The following is a 19,691-nucleotide window of genomic DNA, read 5'->3' as shown; positions in this document are numbered from 1 at the left end:
TTTTTATTTCAGCATATTATTGCTTCATAATTTTAGCAAATGAGATTAATGACAGAGGTGACAGAAAGAAGAATTATGCACAACATTACTAGAGGCTATAAACAGTTAAAATGTAGTGAAATTAGCAGTCATTATTTCTGTGTTGACCGTAATACTGCTGTTCTACAGACTCTAAAAGAAGACATCACAATGCAATCAGTGTTTGTTCTCTGGGTCAAATATATGTGAAGGCTTCCTTAATGTCCTGGTTTTAGGTAGGATAGGATTAATTTCATTCCTAGTAAACGGTACCGTGTTGTGTTTGGGATTTAGTATAAGAATAATATTGGTAACACACTTATGTTTGGGCTGTTGTTTAGTGCTTACCCCAAGCCAAAGACTTCTGAGTATCTCATGCTCTGCCAGTGAGGAGCTGCACAGGAGGCCAGGAGGGAACACAGCTGTGACAGCTGACCCAAACTGGCCAAAGGGATATTCCATACCACAGAACATCATGTTCAGTATACAAACTGGGCAGGGAACTGGGTGAGGAGAGTAACACTTACCTGCAAGTAATTAGGGGCATTAACCAGGTGATTCCAAACACCTTTTTTTTTTTAATCTATAGTGCATTTATATACACACTCAAACAAAATGTCCACTTTGTCATCTTTGCCTAGAACTATACCCTGAATAAATATTCAATATGAAATAAACACCCTATCTCTAAAGAAACAGAAAACAAAAGAGAAAACTCATTTGTGTACACCAATATTAAAGCAGCAATATATACAAGCTGTACTTTCAAAAGAGAAAGAGACTTCTCTCAGAACAGATTAACTTTAAACTGGTTTCTCTTTTAGGTGTATTATTTAAATAACAGTGGTACTATAGTGACTGTGAAGGTCTAAGCAAGGCTGGCATAGCAAGAAAAAAGTATATTTAAGCACATGATGTAAATTGAAAAAAACAAACCAGCCTTGGAGTCAAGAGTCTATTATAGCCCTTTTAATTGAGTCATTAATAAACAGACAGGCAATCTAAGTGTAACACCTAAAACAACATCTGTTTCAGCACTAATTACAACCAGAATCCAGACACAGTACCTTAGCTTTATCCCTCATGGATCCTTTTCCCAGGATGGACATTTTTGCGCCTGTTTCTTCTTGTAACCTCTTTAAAGAGTTTCCTCTTGGTCCAAGCAATTTCCCAACAAAATTGAACTAGAATAAAAATCAGAGAACTCTTTTAGACCCACAGGTACTCTTCCAAAAACATAATAAATAAACATGACTAAATAAGAAAATTTTGCTTTCCTTAAAAGAAATACTCGTACTTAGCTTTGAGCCCAATTGACAGAGATAAAAGACTGGAGAATCAAGATATTCACTCCTCTAGTGTGAAAGACAGTCAAAGCATTCATGGTTTATTTGAACCTTGGGAGGCTTTTCTCTAGGACTAACAGGCCAATGGCTGCTAGGTTTAGTGAATTGCTAAATAAGATATTTGCTCATGAGATGATACTGGTGAAACCCAGGTAACGCTTGGGTTCTTTCCAAAATCTGCCAGTTCTACTGGCAAGTTATATATCCTGCAAAGTTGGAGCTTTAGGTAGATTCTTAGGATTTGATGTCTTGCATATCAACTTGAAAATAAGTGCTGTTTTGTGTATCAGCTTCAAATACCTGTTTTGTCAGCACCAGAACAAATGAGTTTTTTCTGCATGAAGAGGAGAGATGTCTACTGGAAAATCAGAGATCAGAACAATAAATAAATGAGGTATTAAAATGATGTCGACACAAAGCATATTAAGTAATTTATTTATTCTGTAACCAATGGTCTCTTCAATTTATTATTTTTTATTACTTCCAACATCTTTTAAAAGTGCTAGGGTATATCTGGTCTTCAAAAGTGCTGACTGGACATCATCAGCACTTGCTTAAGATGTTCTGGAATTATGTTCAAGTCTGAACAGACAGTACTCTAGTCTGGCTTTCAACAAAGAATAAGTTCCACCAAAGCAAAAGGGGTGTCCTTGTACCAGCACTTCCTTGGTTTTATTTCAGAGAACAAGAACATGACAATAAGAAATATCAATCAAGAAAATGTTGCTGTAAAAATACACACAAAAGTCTATAAGGATGCTATAAATATACTTTGTCTTGCTCTACCTTCTATTTTAAAACAAAAAAAAGGGGGAAATATTCTTGTTTTCACTTTAACCAGCAAGAATATAACAACAGAAATGCATCAGCCATGTTAGTAACACCCAGACTCTGAATCATGCCAGATGCTCCAAATCCCAAGCTTTTAGTTCAGTGTCTTAATGAAAAATAATTTTTAACTTCCTTCAAATACTGGTTAAAATATCTAAGAAAATAGTAATCACAGGAAAAATAAATATGTACGGTAATATCTACTGCCACCTAAACGAAAATAATTGATTTCTGCAAGATAATGTGTCTGTGGGGAAAGTAGGAAGTGATATCATTTGCAGGAAAATTTAGCATGATTTAAAGCTCCAAAATCAGATTTTTCAAGCTTGTGTGTTTTTACTTTTTTTTTTCCAGCTCTACCTGTTGATTTAATAAAAGCTCTCAACTCTTCAAAGTAGGGTAGGATTTTGAGTCAATGTCCCAATCAATGTATCAACAATCCTATGCCTTCAAACTGTTGCTCTGCCTTGGCTTAGAAGAAGTCATTGGCTCCAAATTGATTATTCAATTTTGCATGAAAATAAACGAAACAATGAGGAAGAAATGGCAAGAACTGAACTTTCATACTAGATTGTAGGCTTAATCTATTGACAGAAATAAGACTTCAAAAATCACCCATTTATATACCAAAGTATATAAAGGTTTATTAGCCATGGCTGAGCAAACAGCAGAGTTTTTGTTTCTCTGCAGGGCCCCCCTCATGTGTGGAGGGTGTCACAAGTCACACCACCAAATCTTTTGTGACACTTACACATCACCAATCGGACAAGAAACCTGCCCTGCTGCATCCTTTCAGTGTTTCTTAGTATTAAGAAAAGCTACCCCTCAAAAGGTGAAAGAACTGTAAAGTCAAGTAACTTCAGAGGAAACTATGAGAAGGGCAACCAAAGCTTGACTACATTTGTTCTCTGAATGGAATAAAACTATTAAAATACACTCTGTGAAGATTTATGTTGACCATTTATATTTAAGCACTTCAAAAACTGTATAATCATTACCTTGACATACTGCTGCAAAGGAGCTGTATGGCCAGCACAGACCATGTTACACACTAAGTGGATTTTAATCACTTCACAGGAAATAAGTGGCTGGGGATTTTAATTCTATTGATTATGTAGCAGACAGACACATTTCATCCACTATCTACAAAACACATATCAGGAAGGAAGCAGTTATTTACAGTTAAAAAACTGAATTGCTCTTAGTTTGGTTTTGTCTAAAGTTGCAGAAAAGCCGCAGCACTGTATCTGGCACCCTACTGTTGTGCTCAGTCTTCCCAGCACGTTTGGGGCCACTGGATATCCTAAGTACAATCTATAGTCCCAAAAGTCCCAAGGTCTGAAAGTACTGACAGAGTAACTTAGACTCAATTACTTGTGAAAAATTATATACTTTATATTCATATATAGGTAAAAGCAGCACATAAGAAAGAGGATGTTTCAAAAAACAAAATGTAGGAAATCTCAAACACAACTTTATTTCTCTTGTTTTTGTTTTTTTAAATAAAGATATATCCTGGGCAGAAGCAATTATATTGCTGGAAAGTTTAGGCTCCAGTTACAGCCACATGCATGCACACACAGCCTGAGCAGAGACAGTGAAGGAAAATGAGGAAACATGCAGCTGGACTGCATAAAATGGTGAGTGTTGCCCAAAACCACACATTCCTGGTACAGCAGCTGTAACTGCAGATCTTATTCTGCAATCTCATATCCAATCCAATTCTGCCATGTGTACAAATTTTCTCCAAATAATAGCAGCTCTAAGTCTTTGGGATAATATCTGGTCATATTAGGAGAGGATAGCTGAGAAATGCTGACATAGAGAAGAGAGAGCATTAACAGAAAGCTTTCACTGCTGGGGAGCAAACAAACTTCCACTTGAAAAATATTGTTGTATTACTAGATGTTTTTATAGGTGGCTTAACTTTTCAATCATGTTTATGAACATAAGCTAGGCTTTCTGTTTGCTTGCAGAAACCCTTCCTGGTTTATGGCAGAGATTTTGTATATTATTTTCTTAGATTTTTTAAAAATTTGTCTGGGGAAGATGATGCATGTCTTCAGGGGAATATGATCAGGTGAAAGCAGGGGATGCTTTACTTATAATCAAATGCACATGATGCTTCGTGTATCAACAGCTGTGCAATAAACCTTCTCCTCTGCAAAATAAAACCTGACAGAGAATACAGCTCAATAGATCTTTCCTTTAGCTACAGCCAGTATCTCCAACATCTTCCCCAACCAATATATACACACAGTTTCATCAGATTTATATACCTCCTGATTACTTTCACACTTCACCCCACACAAGCAATCAGACAGTAAGTTATACAAAGCCAAAGCTCTGGCTCCTCAGTTTTCATCAAAGTTTTTGTTCAAACTACCTCAGGACAACATACTATAGGTATAACAAATCTAAGGTATAGTGTACAGCATCAGCATTCAAGCCTCAAGCTAAATACAATGACTGGCAGAAAATGCATGTTTACACTTAGAAGAGTATTTGTCTCCCTGTTTGATGCAGCCTGAATAAATTTCTACTAGAACTGCAAAACTTTATAAAATCTAATTTAATAGGGTTTTACAACCAGAATCAAGGAATATGCTTATCATTCAAAAAACATATTTGTATCAGTGACTGTTCCTGTTTTATACACAGATCAGTGTGCAGTAACAAAAGCCAGACAAATAACGAATGGGATAAGACAAATGTTTCCAGCTGTAAGATAATGCAGAACAAAGCCCTGAACTGGGAGAATAAATTAATTTCTTCTAGAAGCAGCAACACAGAAATAACCCTGACTTGACAACATGGAACAGGTTTATTATTTCTCAGTGTTTTGTTCACCACTACTATCAGCTCCTTTGTGGAGAGACAAAGTATCATTCTATTTTCAGAGCTACTTATCCTCACAAAATCCTGTCCTTATTCATGGAAAGCAGGACAGGAGTGAGGGGTGGGGAAGAATCTTTTTAAATTCAGTCTTGTTCTAAAGAATAGGGGAGAACACAAAGGCAGTCATGCCCAAATAAAACCTTACTGATTGAGACTTGCCTATAATTAAGGCCCTATTCTAGGACTTCTGATAGTTAATTTAATTTAGAGCAACATTTATTTTAAAAGTATCTCATGTTTTGATATGCACAAAGGACTTCATGTTAAGGCAGTACTGGACTATCATGAAGGCTTTTTTTTCCCCCTGAACATTTTGTAAGCATTGTATTACAATGCCTGTAATAACATGCTTTAACTTTTGGTCAGGCATTTGGAGTGAGCATTGTACGTCTTATCCTACTGGAACTAATCTATTCTATTCTATTCCTCAGCAGATTCTGCAGCGTCCTGGTTTGTCTTCCTCTATATGTAGCTGCTTACCCTGTTCAGTATCTAGTACTTCTTGTCTTTAGCAAAATTAATTTAGTGTTCCAGATAGGCATGCAACATTATTTTTTTACTACAGCAATGTGATGGGATACTTGCTGGACAAGAGCTTCCAAGACATTTGTTTGATAGGACTGAACTTTGCAGGGCTCTACTTCAGCAAGGCATGTCAGGAGACAGCAAACTGCAGAAGCAGAAAATGCGTGTACCCTGGGAGATCTACTCCAAAGAATGCGTACTACCACTTTCTTATAGTCTTGTATCTTATATCACAGAAATGTCTCTGCAGCAGTCTCAGAATCAAAGGAGAAAAGGAGAAAGCTGCCCTTTCTTACAGAGCTCACTGGGTCTCATCTCTGTGTTAGGCTTTGAACAATAGCCCAATGCCAGGCTGTGCACAGAAAAATTAAATGCTCAAAGGCAAAATATAGCTCTTGAAAACTCTAGGCCAAATTAATTTCAGGTTTAAATCAGTGGAATTGCTTCAAGAATAAATTAAATCTGATTATCAAAGTTAGAATTATTAAAGTTACTGTGACTAGATTTACCTAAGAAATAAATGGGGGTTTATTACACCTTTCTTTTATCTTGAGAAGTGCTGGGAGTTCATATTTATGGTGTGCTTGAAGAAGATGCTGCAATACTTGTCTGGCTATTTACTAGCTTATTGCAAGCATCTAAATCCACAGTGAAAATATATTTCTGGCATAACTCCATGAAACAGATGGTCAGCAACTCCAGACAAAAATCTTCTAGATATAAGTCTATACTGAGATAAGAAAAATATCCCCTCATTTTCCACTTTTGGCAATTTTCTGTCAGAATTCTGGTAACAAGTTGCAGCATTCAAATAAAGCAATTTAAATGAGCCCTAAAATAAAAACAAATTTTCTAAAAAAAGAGAAAAATGGTGTCTGATATACCCTTATTCAGTTAAACTTTCTTAAGTCAGGAAAATTTGAATGGCTCTTGCTTTAATATATGCATTAGGGGTGTCATTTATTAAAATCTGCTAATCTGTAAAACACCCAAGCATTTTATTTTATGTACTTCTGGTTTTAAATCTAAGGTGAGGTAATTGAGGAAAAGCCAAGGAACATATTGAAGTTGTGGATCTATATTAAATCCTCAATTAACAACTTGTTAATTGCAAAGGTTTTATTATTTAGTTGCAGAGGAGACTCATTGTACCAGGCACTGCACAGCCATGCAGGAAGACATGATCTTGACCCTGAAGAGCTGGCAAGTATGTTTAAAAAACCCCAAACAGACTGAATGTATGTAGCAACTATTGCTTATTTGAATAGTGAGGAATTGACTGCTGAAACTACTGCTATTAAAATCATCAGGCTCAGATATCGAAGAGGGTATTACTACTCAAAAGAAGTGCAGCAGCACCAGCTTCTGCAGACAAAAAGACAACACCAGAGCCTGCTCTTCCAACTCCAGATGAGGAAGAAGATCCTAATTTTCAAGGCAAGTCTGGATGGGGTTCTCAGCAATCTGGTCTAGTGGAAGATGCTGCTGCCCACAGCCAGGATGACTGGAACTGCATACTGCAGAGTATGCTGAGCTAAACATGACTTTCCTCTGTACTGGATTTGTATTTTATTGAATGAAGGGCAAGAGGATTCTTTAGGACACAAAGCAACCTGGCTTTTAAATGGTATTTATACAAATGCCAGCAATTCAGGCTGCAGAAGTGCACCACTGAGCTTTTTCCAAAGTGCTCAAGTAAGTTTATACTGAGCATACTCACAGGTATGGAAATAGGTACCAAGACTACAACACTTAAAAGCACAATCAACATTTGGCTAATTGAGCCTATTACTCCCACAGATACATAATTTACTGGTCACAGTAACAAACACCATCTGCTCTTTGCTAAGAGCAAACTGGCACCAACCTAACAACTTTTTCCTAACTTGAAGAGTTTGTATTGTAAAAGGAATATCTAAAGAAGTATGAATAGAGTGGGACTTCCATGCACATCATCTTACTCTTACTGAGCTGAATATGATTTCATATTGTGTAAAAAATTTCTCTTTGCCAGATGATATATTTGCCAAGATAAGTTGTAAGTCAACATGAAAGTTAGGGTTGAATACCCAACCATAAAAATAATGCACCTTTCCCACGTATGTTAGTGGACTACTCAAATGTAACATAAACACAAATTTCTGACCAGTCAAGGAAATTTTAACAACATTTAATTTGGACTCAGTGTGTAAATGGACTGATTTAACATACATGTATATAGTATCTAACTTTGTAGACACCATTGTATTTAATCACAAATGGTTTACATTAATCTAATTAAAAACTCTGTTAGTCAACTTGATTTTGCCTTTTGCTATGGTAAGTAATTATACTTATAGCAGCATTTAAGTATCAATTTACATATACTGAGTGCTATGCAAACAATTTTATTGTCAAGTCACGTCCATAATCAAAGCAAAGCATTAAAGTGATTGACAAATGCAAATTCACACAGCTCTGTGGAAATTAAACAAGCCTGTGAAAGCACTCCAAAATATTTTATGAAACTCTGGTTCTTTTACCTTCCCCTGCTGCATTTTCTATACGGCTTTTTTGTTCTTTGTTTCTAAGGGAAAATTCAAAAAAAATTTTTTTTTCTTCATTCCATCTTGTTATCTTCTTTTATATACTTAGAGAAGAAAACCAAGTATCCTACAAGATTTTTTAATGAAGTGTTGGCTGATCTGAGATGGTAATGCAAAGAAATATTTGAAAAAGAGCAAGCCATTCCAAAATATTATTGACAAGGAGGAAACAGTTGATACTCAGTTAATTCAAGGACTCAAACTGCTGCTGAATTCTGTTCCCAAAGAGCTCAGGTAAGACATCAGATAAATGTCTTATTTTATTTCAACTATAATTCAGATGAAAATCATACAAATTTAAGAGAATAGATATTGTGCTTTATTTGTCCTATCAGTCAGATGTAACAGGACAGAATACAAACTAGGACAATGCAGGATAAATACCATTAAGTAAACTGCCACTGTTCATGAGCTCATTCTCAAAAGCCACCTCCTATAGTAATCTGTTCAAAGAGCAGACTGCACACTAACTGAATAGACTCTTTCTTATTTTTTTTCTTATGGTGATGAGCTTATGGAAAGAAAATAGCCAGAATTGACTCTATTATCTGGCAGAGAGCTTTCCATTGTTTTATATAGATAACATACTGGGCTCAGAAAGAGTATGTCCGTTCTCCAAACTGGAACTGCCTCAACTTGCATTTTAACATGCAGACCAAAGGAGGTACAGAGCCACCTCCTCCACAGTACACAGGGCTAATTGCAATGGCAGTAAACAATGAAGCTGATACCTGATTTTACATTTCATTTAGCTCTGCTGATTGTAAACCCAAATTTAAAATACACAGTAATCACTCTGTAGTTTGATAGCAATGCAACAGATTTGCTAACTGTAAAGAATCAATCACTGTGCTAAATAGGTATAAAACAAATACCACATTTTCCCCCCATTATCAGTATTTGGTTGTTGGAGTGGGTCCAGAGGAGGCCATGAAGCTGATCAGGGGGCTGGAGCACCTCTCCTATGAAGACAGGCTGAGATATCTGAGGTGGTTCAGACCAGAGAAGAAGAGGGCCCTGGGGAGACCTTAGAGCAGCCTTCCCGTTCCTGAAGGGACCCGACAAGAGAGATGGGGAGGGACTATTTACATGGGCAGAGAGTGACAGGACAAGGCAGAATGGCTTTAAACTGAAAAAAGGTAGATTAAGATCAGATATAAGGAAGAAATTCTTCACTGTGAGAGTGGTGATGCACTGGAACAGGTTGCCCGCCCCATCCCTGGCAATGTTCAAGGCCAGGTTGGACGGGGCTCTGAGCAACCTGATCAAGTGAAAGGTATCCCTGCCTGGCAGGTGGGTTGGAACTTTAAGGTCCCCTCCAACCCAAATCATTCCATGACTCTATGATTTGTAAATGTTCATAATTTGTGAAGTTGATAGCTCACAGCACTCAGTAATTGCAATTCAGAATATCCTCTCATTCTCTTAAAAAATAGAAATGATAGAGTTTTATAGCACTTGAGCATCAAAAGAATCCAAAAACCCAAGACTCATTCCTAAGGCTCTGCTGATGGCATTCCCTTGCAAGCAACATAACTGCTTCAAACTTCATTAATGTAGCACAGATAAAAGTACTTTCAGGACAACACCTTCAAAGATCAAGACATACAGTATGTGACAAATGAGATGGCAAGCATGAGCTGGAGGGCCTGAGTGGCTTTGAATAATGCAGGCTGTAATACCCAACAGTCTTGTCATTGCCATACAAAAACTCCTGGGTGAACAAAACTGTGGTTTGGATGCCCCTACCTGATAAAATATTAAATGATCTGCTATTTTTTTCACTTGAACCTTTATTCTTACTCTTGCATCCCAGGCTAAGATCTGACTCACACTTAAAAGAATATTATAGAAGTAATATTGAATTCTCCTCCAACACAAGAATTAGAAATGCCTCAGGTATATTTAATAATGATCTGGTTTTAACTTAATATTTATTCCATTATAATTACCTTGCTTTAGCACATCTACAACCTTCAAGAAGGACTAATGTATTTGCAAAATACATATTAAAGACAGCCACCAATATGAAAGGCAGTGAATATTTTCAATTCACATTGTCAAGACAGTATGTCCCAAGCTCCAGCTGGTCAAGGAGCTGAGAGTACTCTCCAGGAAGGGTTAAAGTGACAAGTTAGCCATACCCAAATAATAGACTTCGTATCTAGGAAGATGATTCAGGCTCTGAAACTCACTTTCATAGAGGTACCTGACCAAGTTGTGTTTATGTGATGAATTTCAAGCACATCAGTCCCATTTCCACACCCTTCTCTGCCTGGTATTGCTGTTCATGTCCAGTTTAACTGCCACATTAATTCAGTAACTTTTTGAACTTTGGGATCTCACACACATTTAAATTTACAGAAGTCATAAATTTCAGGTCTGGTGCTCAGTGTCTAGGTCCTGCAGTGAACAGAACAATTTCTAGTCTTCTTGGGAAACTTCATCTTCCAGTACTCTTTCGTGTTCCTCCAGGAAATCACTGCATTCAAGTGTTACAAATGAGGAAATGTTTTGATTTGCAACTGTCAGCATTTATACTCCCTGTCTGTCTGCAAATGTAATAGCCACTAAAATGACAGCAAACAATGTGCTAATAGCCACTAAAATGACAGCAAAACAATGACAGCAAATATGTGACAAAACCATGTGAAACAATAAGGAAAATTGACTTCCAACAGACACTGAGGGGAAATATAAGTGCAAGTTTATGTGGAATATTATATTCTGTGTAAATCTCAAAATTGCTTTGAAGCTTTTTATTTGATAAAGACCATACATGTCTCAAACATTTAGGTTATAGCAAAGCAGAGGAAGCAAACTGATATACTCTTAAAGGTAAAAACTAAGGATTTGTTCCACATGTAATTCACTGGCAATGTTGTCCCACAAATTTATTTACAAAACAATTCTATTCCCCTTAAAACTGAATACACCTGTAAAGAACACTGCACCAAAATAAGAACAAACCAGTGCACTTCAACCTGCAGCAACAATGAAATCAATGGACAACCACTCACTCTTGTGGTCTTCTCCACTTAAAACACTATATAATGACAGTGACAACCAAGCAAATGCACTCTCACATTGATAGCACTATCCTCAAAATCACAAAGTGGTATACATACTTACATCACTAGATTAATATGAGAAACTGCTTTATAAGAAGAATATTTATTTCAAAATTAGTGCATACAATCAAATTTCATGTAAAGCACTTAAATTCACAGAGATTTACCTGAGGTGACAACTTTCATCCTTGCCACGTCTTTTCTTATGGCATGTGGCATTCTACATTTTTTGTAATTACAAAAGAAAACGGATGTTCCTGAGTGTATTGTAAAAGTGTAATTTCCAGACCAAGATTTGTCAAATGCTTGTAGATGTAGAGTATGGGCATTGCATGTTTGGTTATTGTTAGGCCTGTACATCACCCACCCAGAATAATGAACACAGCTGTCTCATTAATCTATAGCAAATACAAAAGAAATGAACTCCATGCTTGCTAATAAACATGGATACCCAAATCCTAAAGGAGCTTTCAGCTGATGAATTCCAGTGTCACAGCAGTCAAGCCTGGTGAGCCTGGAATTTCACTATTCTCTCGGAAATATCACAGAATATTTATAACCATGACACAGACAGAGACCTGTACTGGTGGCTCTGAGGAGAATGTGCATCCTGCAGATGCCATGAGTCTGTGCAGAGATACACTAGCTGCAGCAAGTTGGAATCCTTACATTACAAAGAGTAACAGGCAAGTGATGCAGGACAGAACTTCCAGAGATGAAATGTAGGTCATTTGAGAGCTGAAAGCTGCGACCTGCACAGCAGCAGCCTTTGCCACATTCTCATTATGGTATGTGCAAACTCAGGGAGAAGGGGATGCTCTCAGGCAAAGCTACAACCATGGGCTGAAACAGCTGTGTCAGGAGGAACAGCTGAGGGACACCGGGAACTGAGGCCATATCCAGGATGGGAAGAGTCTGTACAAACAGCAAAGACCTCCTTTGAAGTACAAGGGATCCAGCTGTGGATATGCCTAAAAATCAAAGAGATGACAAAGATATGCCAGGTATGGAGTAATATTTACCTCAATTATTAAATTCAAAAAATGACCTTTTTAAAACTCAACACTGTATTCAAATAAGGAAAACAAAAACGACCATAAACTACCAGCCTAAAAAATACCAAGTCAAATCTACACAAAGCAAGTAAGAGAAAACTTTGAGGAACAACTTGAAGTGTAAAAAAAAGAAAATAAAATACTACTCAGAGATTTGGAAGCCAGACAGAAAGCTGGTAGGGCTAACAGATGTTCAGGCCATAAAAGGAGGATTCAAGAAAGATGAGGTCAAAACACAAAAATAAAATACTTTTTCTCCATCTGGGTTCATAATGGAGGAAATTGTGACAGGTGGTTGGGAGGAAGGCAGTGCAATAAAAATTTTCTAAGAATTTCCAATTAAATCACTACAAAGCAGAATAAACAATTCATTCAGTGAACAATAAGACAAATACATTAGACAGGTAAAAAGCTGAGAGATGGCTATTTTAAAGGGAAATAATTTCTCAGGCATCTATGAGTGTTCTCTAAAGAACACACTAACCTGACAAGAAAATAAGCTGATAACCAGCGTGGGAAATCAAGGCACAGAAAATTCTCAAAATCTTGTGTATGCAGGCTCAAATACAGTAAAGAATACAGGGTTAGACCCGAGGCTCTGGAAAAGTCTTCCAAGTTTAGAGATCATAAGCAAGAATGTGGGTTTGTAGTTTAGACAGAGACATATTAAGCTAGGTAGTGGGAAGTTTTAGGGTTTGAAGTTAAGATATAGAAGTAGTTATGAAGGTAGTAAGAAGTTTTAAAGTGTAGTTCTGTAGGATTGCGTTTCACTATATAACTGGATAAAAAGGTCTACATTGTGGCAGGACGTGTGATATAGTTTAATTAGCCATTGGTGTGAAAGTTAAAACAATAAGTGGGGCAGTAGACTATTGGTTAATAAACCTTTACAACCCCTTGTACCTGTGGTCTTATGACCACTGACCATGAACTCCTGGCATATGTGGTGAAGATGTTCTCACCCTTCAGAGACTGGGGCAATAAATAATACTTTAAACATCTCTCAGTGGTCCTGTCTCTCTCAAAATCCCAACAATGGCGTTAGAAGGAAGGGCCAGGGCCTCTTATGGAAACCGAAAATGTATTTAAACACTGGTGAAAATTTGTAGTGAATCATCAGTATTCACACCAGAAGGAAATAATTAGTTGAGTCTTTTAGAGATCCACAGGAGATTGAAGCCAGAGAAAGCAATGAAGAGTGAGAAAATAGACTTTACTGATGATGCTAAGCGAAGTCATGGTTCTGAAGGCTGGACTGGATTTAAAAACATACATCTTATTACACTTGGTGAAAAAATTGCAGCCAAAAGCCCATGTTAAAAAATGTAAAATACATTAAAACGCATTCCACCTTTATAAACAAAATGATGTGTTGATTCTAAGTTCTTGGAAATTGTATCAGGAAAAGTAGCAGCTTGGAGAAACAGGACAGCCTTGCAAGCAGCTGTCTCAGAACCAGCATAAGAAAGCATTCTGCACAGGAATCCTCCTAATTTGAGTTTTAGGAAGGATTGACCAGAAGATTCACCAGAAGAAACACCCTGAGCTCAGGGCAGCCTGGTTGCAAGCTGGGATAATATTCTCGAGATGTATTTCTGCATATTTGACTCTATTCCGTTTTGGTTTTAGTCACAGATTCCAGTGTTGGTTACTGCTGGAAGAGCTAAACCCCAACGTTAGTCATGCAGGAAATGGATTATAATGTCATTAGCAATATTTTGCAAGAGTTTGAAATAGTCAGAAATGGTGAAGTAAATATTACCATCTTTTTATAGATCACATGCTATGTTCATCCAGTGTATTGTCATCAAAATGTTACTATGCACAAAGTATTAGAAAAATCACACCAGAATTTTGTTCATACTGTATTATACTGCAAAATTAATTATACTTTTATGCTAAATTTTATTTTGAGATGTAATATTATACTCTCAAACTTTAGGCATACATATAGAAATCTTGTATTTTAGTTCGAACATAACTGACTGAAATTTATTAAAATACATTTTTGAAATAAACTTTGATCCAAATATTAAGCTCTAAAGATGCAGTTTTGACAGTGCTTTGGAATCAAGTCTTGAGATTCTGTTCAGATGCACGGAGAGCAGTTTATAACAGTGATGGCAATTAAATAAATTACATTCTTCATTTAAATAAATGATCATCCCTGAAAAATTAACTCCAATCCATCTATGGTGGCATGTTTTCCTCTGCTATTTGGGAAGAGATGTCAAGGCGCACTTTTTGTTTTATCCAGACAGAATATGAAAAATAAATTAATTTCTTGAGTTTCTTCAGACTGTAACTTATAAAAATTGGCTGAAGACCTAATCCTACTCCTCTATTTGTCCAAGAATTTTTCCTATTTTTGGACTAAGAAATGGATGCAATGTAATTAATAAGACATCATAGAATTATTGCTCAACACTCTGGTTCTCATACAACTCACACTGGGTCTGCTTCAGTTGGAAAAAAAACAAAAGGAGAGTGAAGAATGGGGTTCTCTCTGTTTTTTTCCTATTGACTTACTAAAAGCCCAGTGATTAATGATCTGATGTATACTTCATAAGAATTAATGTAAAAAAAGGTTATTAGTCATCTTTTGTGACCTTGATTTTAAAATATAGCACTTCATAGATTTTCAGTGTAGTAGAGTTTCAGATCAAGGTTTATCTGTAAAATATATGTATTTTAAATATTTATTCTAACTTTATAGAGTTTTGAGGCACTTATAGGCCATAGGCATGAGGTAGTTGGCAAACTCCTGAATAATAACTCCTGAATTTGTGAGAGGTTGTTATAAAGCTATGAAGAACTGTCTATCATTAACATTAAAGCAAACAAATTGTTTTAGATAAAATTAGAAGACATGGAAAAGAAATCAGTCAAAAAGAAAGTGAGTCAGAGATGTTTACAACACCAGATTTATGAAAAGTCTTCAGAAAAGATGGCAAAATACTATTTTACTATCACAATTACTGTTAATTTGCACAATCTGAGTCTACTGCATCCTTTGGCAAAAAATGTATGCCATTACATAAAATTAATGAAACATTCAGTGTACTCAGTTTCTCCTAATTTTCATATAAATGGTTTTAAAGTGCTTTTGTAAATTGCTAAATGACAACTTTCACAGCTAATCAATATTTTTTGTTTTATACTAAAAGAGATTTTTAAAACACCATTTAGTATACAGTAGACCCGTATTTATACAAATAAGTCCTTCCATCTTAAATTAACTCCATCAAAGATTCTTTACTGTAACCTCTCATTTTTTTATAAGCAGAGCACAGTCCCCATTGACCTGAAAACTAGAAGTAATCAATGTGCCAATGTCTCCAGGCAAAATTTAGCACAGCATCTCTGAAAACAAATCAAGCTCTAAGTAGAAACAGTAATTTGTAAGGAACTATACCTTCCCATTCTCTACAAAATGGCTCCTTTTAACTGAGATTTCTCTGTACTACTGGAAAATACATGCCAGAAAAAAAAAAGTATTGATTAAAAAGATATTGGGCATGTTTTCCTTTTAAAGTATTTTCTTTCTTAGCTCTTTGTCTGAGCCTGTATCACTAGCAGTTCTAACACATTTAGCTAATTACTATGAATCCTTACTTGCTTAAAGGCTTGTACACATCTAAGCAGATCAGTTTCCTTTCAGGTGACATGGTATTTTTAAATCCCATTATCTTGTTTAAAAAAAAAAAAAAAAAAAAAAAAAAAAAAAAAAAAAAAAAAAAAAAAAACCCACACACTAGTAATATAAACTATTAAGATGGAATACCATTTAGGACAAACTTCAGAAATAAAGACTCTGCTCTAGTCTTGCCAAACAACTGATTTCTGTTTAAATCCATTTATTCTATTTTGGCACCAAATTAGCTCATATAGAGACATACCAGGAAGTTATAAATTGCCAGGACTTTGTGAGATATATTATACTGGGGAGCAGTGTCCCAAAGGAAATAGTGTATGAACCATAAACTGGAGAATTAACAACTTTCGGCTGACTAAAATATACATTATACATATACAACACAGGACTGTTCTCCGTGTTTCAAATATTCATGTTGATACATTACAGCTCATTTAATTCAAAATAACTGCAATGCAATGACCATGCTGCCATTTGGATTATATGTCTGCACAGATTTCAAGAATCCATTTCCATTTCTCCACTCTGACACAAGTGGGCAGAGGAATTGCTTTTGGTTCCATGGTCAAGCAGCTCTTGGTTCAGCTTGGACTTTGGAAATTATTAAACTGCCAAGCAGAGAAAGTTGCACAGGCTGCATATCTGCATGAATACAGTGTCAGGAGACAAACCCAGTGCTAGAGCTGGGCACTGGCAATGCCAGCATCGTTACAGCTGTTCAGGCAAGTCCTTGGGCCAGTCAGTGAGCCCTCTCCAACAATCTCCAAGCAGTCCTTGGGAATTAACTGGGACAAGAGTGATTTCCAAGATGCATTTTTAATGAACTCACTTTTTCCAGAGACAGGAGATGCAATGCTAAGGATGTGGCTAGACTGTACCAGCAGGCTGCAGAGCCAGCAGGCACTGGCACTGCTGGACTTGCCACATCTGCTTGGGTTGCAGCTCAAATCCAAGAGCAAAATATTTATCGTCTCTGCTGTCCTGAAGTTTCACCTTGATTAGATTAATGCTCTAAGACTCTTAAAAAGCTGTGACATGTTTGCATTAAAACAGAATTTCCTATAAACAAAGTCATTCAGTGTTTCAGGTATTACACATTAACAATCAGTTGAAACTCTTTCTCTGTAAGTCTGAGACAAGATTATTGATTACTATTATAATGCTAAAAGAGAAAGGGTGTGAATTTCTTCTTTCTGTGACCTTTCCCTTTCCATCCAGCTAAGCCAACCACCATGTTACTGGTAGCAGCAGATTGAAAAAGCAATTTGGAGAGCATCGCCAAACCTAAGGAGTTTTGCATACCCCATTTTACAAATACTTGGTACTGAAGCACACTACCTTATTAAAACCAAGGATTATGTGAAATGAAAAAAATGCAATTCAGTACAAAACACAAATAGAAGCAAAGACAAAGTATTCTATGGGTCAAATTAATGCTAATGATTGTATTTTGGGGGAAAAATGAAGCAAAATTTCATAACATCTAAACGATGTAAATTTACCTTATAATAAATATCGGAATCAACCTGCTAGAAATATTTAGGTGATTTGGGAAAACCATGTACGAATGTATTTTGTCTTCCTGTATGTGCTGGGTAAAGTTACTCTGAAGATACTAATAAACTTAGAAGCCACGAGATGAGAAATTAAGTTGCTTGTTATGGACTATACCCTGGACAAGAGTTAAGGAAGAAGATAATGTTAAGAGATGGATTGCCTCATGCCAATATTGAGTCTCTCACTAGAGATAATTGTGCTCTCCAAATCACTTAGGCAAAGAAAAAAAGCTTTACTTTGGTCTGGACTTCCAAAGGAACAGAGAGAAATTTTGTCTGTATCAGATTACCTGTGAAAAGTGCTACAAACCCACACTAGGCAATCATGGAAAGATATAAATGGCACAGGGAAGTACCACAGCACTGAAAGAAGCGGCAGCTGCAGAGCAAACTGCAAACAGGCTGCAGTTGGAAGGCTGAGCCTGGCACCCATGAAGGTGCTGTACCTAGTGCAACCTGGCACTGATATCAGCTGTCACTGCACACAGTGCTACTCAAATATACACCTGAGACAGCCATTCTGGGGACATCTCACAGCTCAGGATCATGTGTTGCATCACATCCTCTCTGTATTTAAAAAGGCAAAGAAAATCTGACATAAAGAACTGCTAGACGAGCCATGGAAGAAGGGGCTAGTTAAAAGACTGAGGCTTTGTTTACAGTGTTATTAAAAATGTATTTAAAACAAATTATAAAGAGGAGCAGTTAAATTGCATTTAGTTCTTGTTTGGACACATTTACTCAGAATTGATGTGGTCCTAATTTGAATTAACTTCTGAACCAAATAAATGTAGAACTAATTGGGACAACAAAATTCACTGCACTTAATTGTCCTAAGAATCCCTGCGCAAACATGCTCCTTTAGTGCCAAGTGTAGAAATCTAAATATTATGCCTTTTTCCTTTTTTTTTTTTTTTTTTAAACACAAAGACACTAAACACCTTATAAACCCTTACTGACACTGAAATAAAGGCTGTCTACTGGGCAGTACTGAGTGACAAATTAACTGTTATTTCAAAGAAAAAATATCACCTTTCCACCAGAGCTAAAGGGGGAATTTTTCAGCCAGATGGTACAGATTTTGTGGAGTTATGTTGTGCAACAGAAAATATTTGGGAAAAAAATTAATTACAGCACTCATTGCTTTATCAACTGTAGGGTTAGCCAGATTCCTCAACATTTTTTCATATTCACCTTATCAACCTCTCCCAAATTCAGAAGTATCAAATATTTTATTTAAATAAATACTTCTTACTTTAGTGAAACAACCTAATTATTGAGATGAAGACATTTTAGCATAAGGCAAGCATGCTGTGAGGATATCAAGCAACATTAATGGAACTTTTAGGAATAAAAATTTATTAGCAGTAAATGAGGAAGCAGAGAGGTACTGCTATGACACCTTAAGCTTAAAAAGTACACCGTCTCTCTTTAAAAGCAGCTCATATCCTATAAAAACCTTATTACCTGTACTGCACTCCTTAAAGAGCATGATTTTCACGACCAAGCGAATTCTTATAAATGTTTACTTTCTTTTCTAACAGGGTATCATGACACTTAGAAAAAAAATGTTAAACTAGAAGTTGGATCTCCCCCCATGAAAACAGAAACGAAACCTGTCAATATGCTATAATGAAGGCTACCATGAAAATGGTTTTAAAAAGCAAATTATCTATGAAGTCTTTTTCTTGTTGCTTATTAACCACATTTTCCATCACTTTGGAAAATTTAGGTTTTGTTTCAATTCTAATACTTTCTAAAAATTTATTCAAAGTAATTTTAATATTGAACTATTCAAAATAACTAATTTCTGCTTTATAAGAAATTCCTTAATTTTTTTCTTCTGAGTAAAGTAAAAAAAATAGTGAAACTCAATTACTGAAGTAGTTTATAATCTGTTACTCAGATATTTTAAGAAGGTTCATGATTTGAAAAAAATTTTGAAATTTGATTTTCTCTTGTTTAGGTTTACAGTTTTTATTATTTGACATTATTTATGAGTTCATTAATTTAAATTACATGTCTGAGATATTTCCTTAATGTACTCTCTTCTGCAAGAAACAGATGTTTCAATCTGTACTTGTTAGAAGCTGTCACAACTCAAATACTACAACAAACGTATTTCAAATACATTTTTGTTTAATGTTCTCA

The 19,691-nt window shown here is 36.1% G+C and overlaps 1 protein-coding gene across 1 annotated transcript in view; it reads right to left on the bottom strand.

Moving 5' to 3' along the window:
* Positions 1-19,691, bottom strand: part of KHDRBS2 (KH RNA binding domain containing, signal transduction associated 2) — a 313,940-nt gene that overhangs the window by 201,960 nt on the left and 92,289 nt on the right. Inside the window, exon 3 of the mRNA XM_083857382.1 lies at positions 1,086-1,202. Coding sequence (XP_083713508.1) covers positions 1,086-1,202 — 117 coding nt within the window. The remainder of the gene's footprint in view (positions 1-1,085; positions 1,203-19,691) is intronic.

This window comes from Zosterops lateralis (genome assembly GCF_965231275.1).
Source record: "Zosterops lateralis genome assembly, chromosome: 3".
In the NCBI taxonomy this organism is placed as follows: domain Eukaryota; kingdom Metazoa; phylum Chordata; class Aves; order Passeriformes; family Zosteropidae; genus Zosterops; species Zosterops lateralis.
Note: the sequence above shows the minus strand (reverse complement) of the source record. Positions and strands in the feature narration are given on the sequence as shown.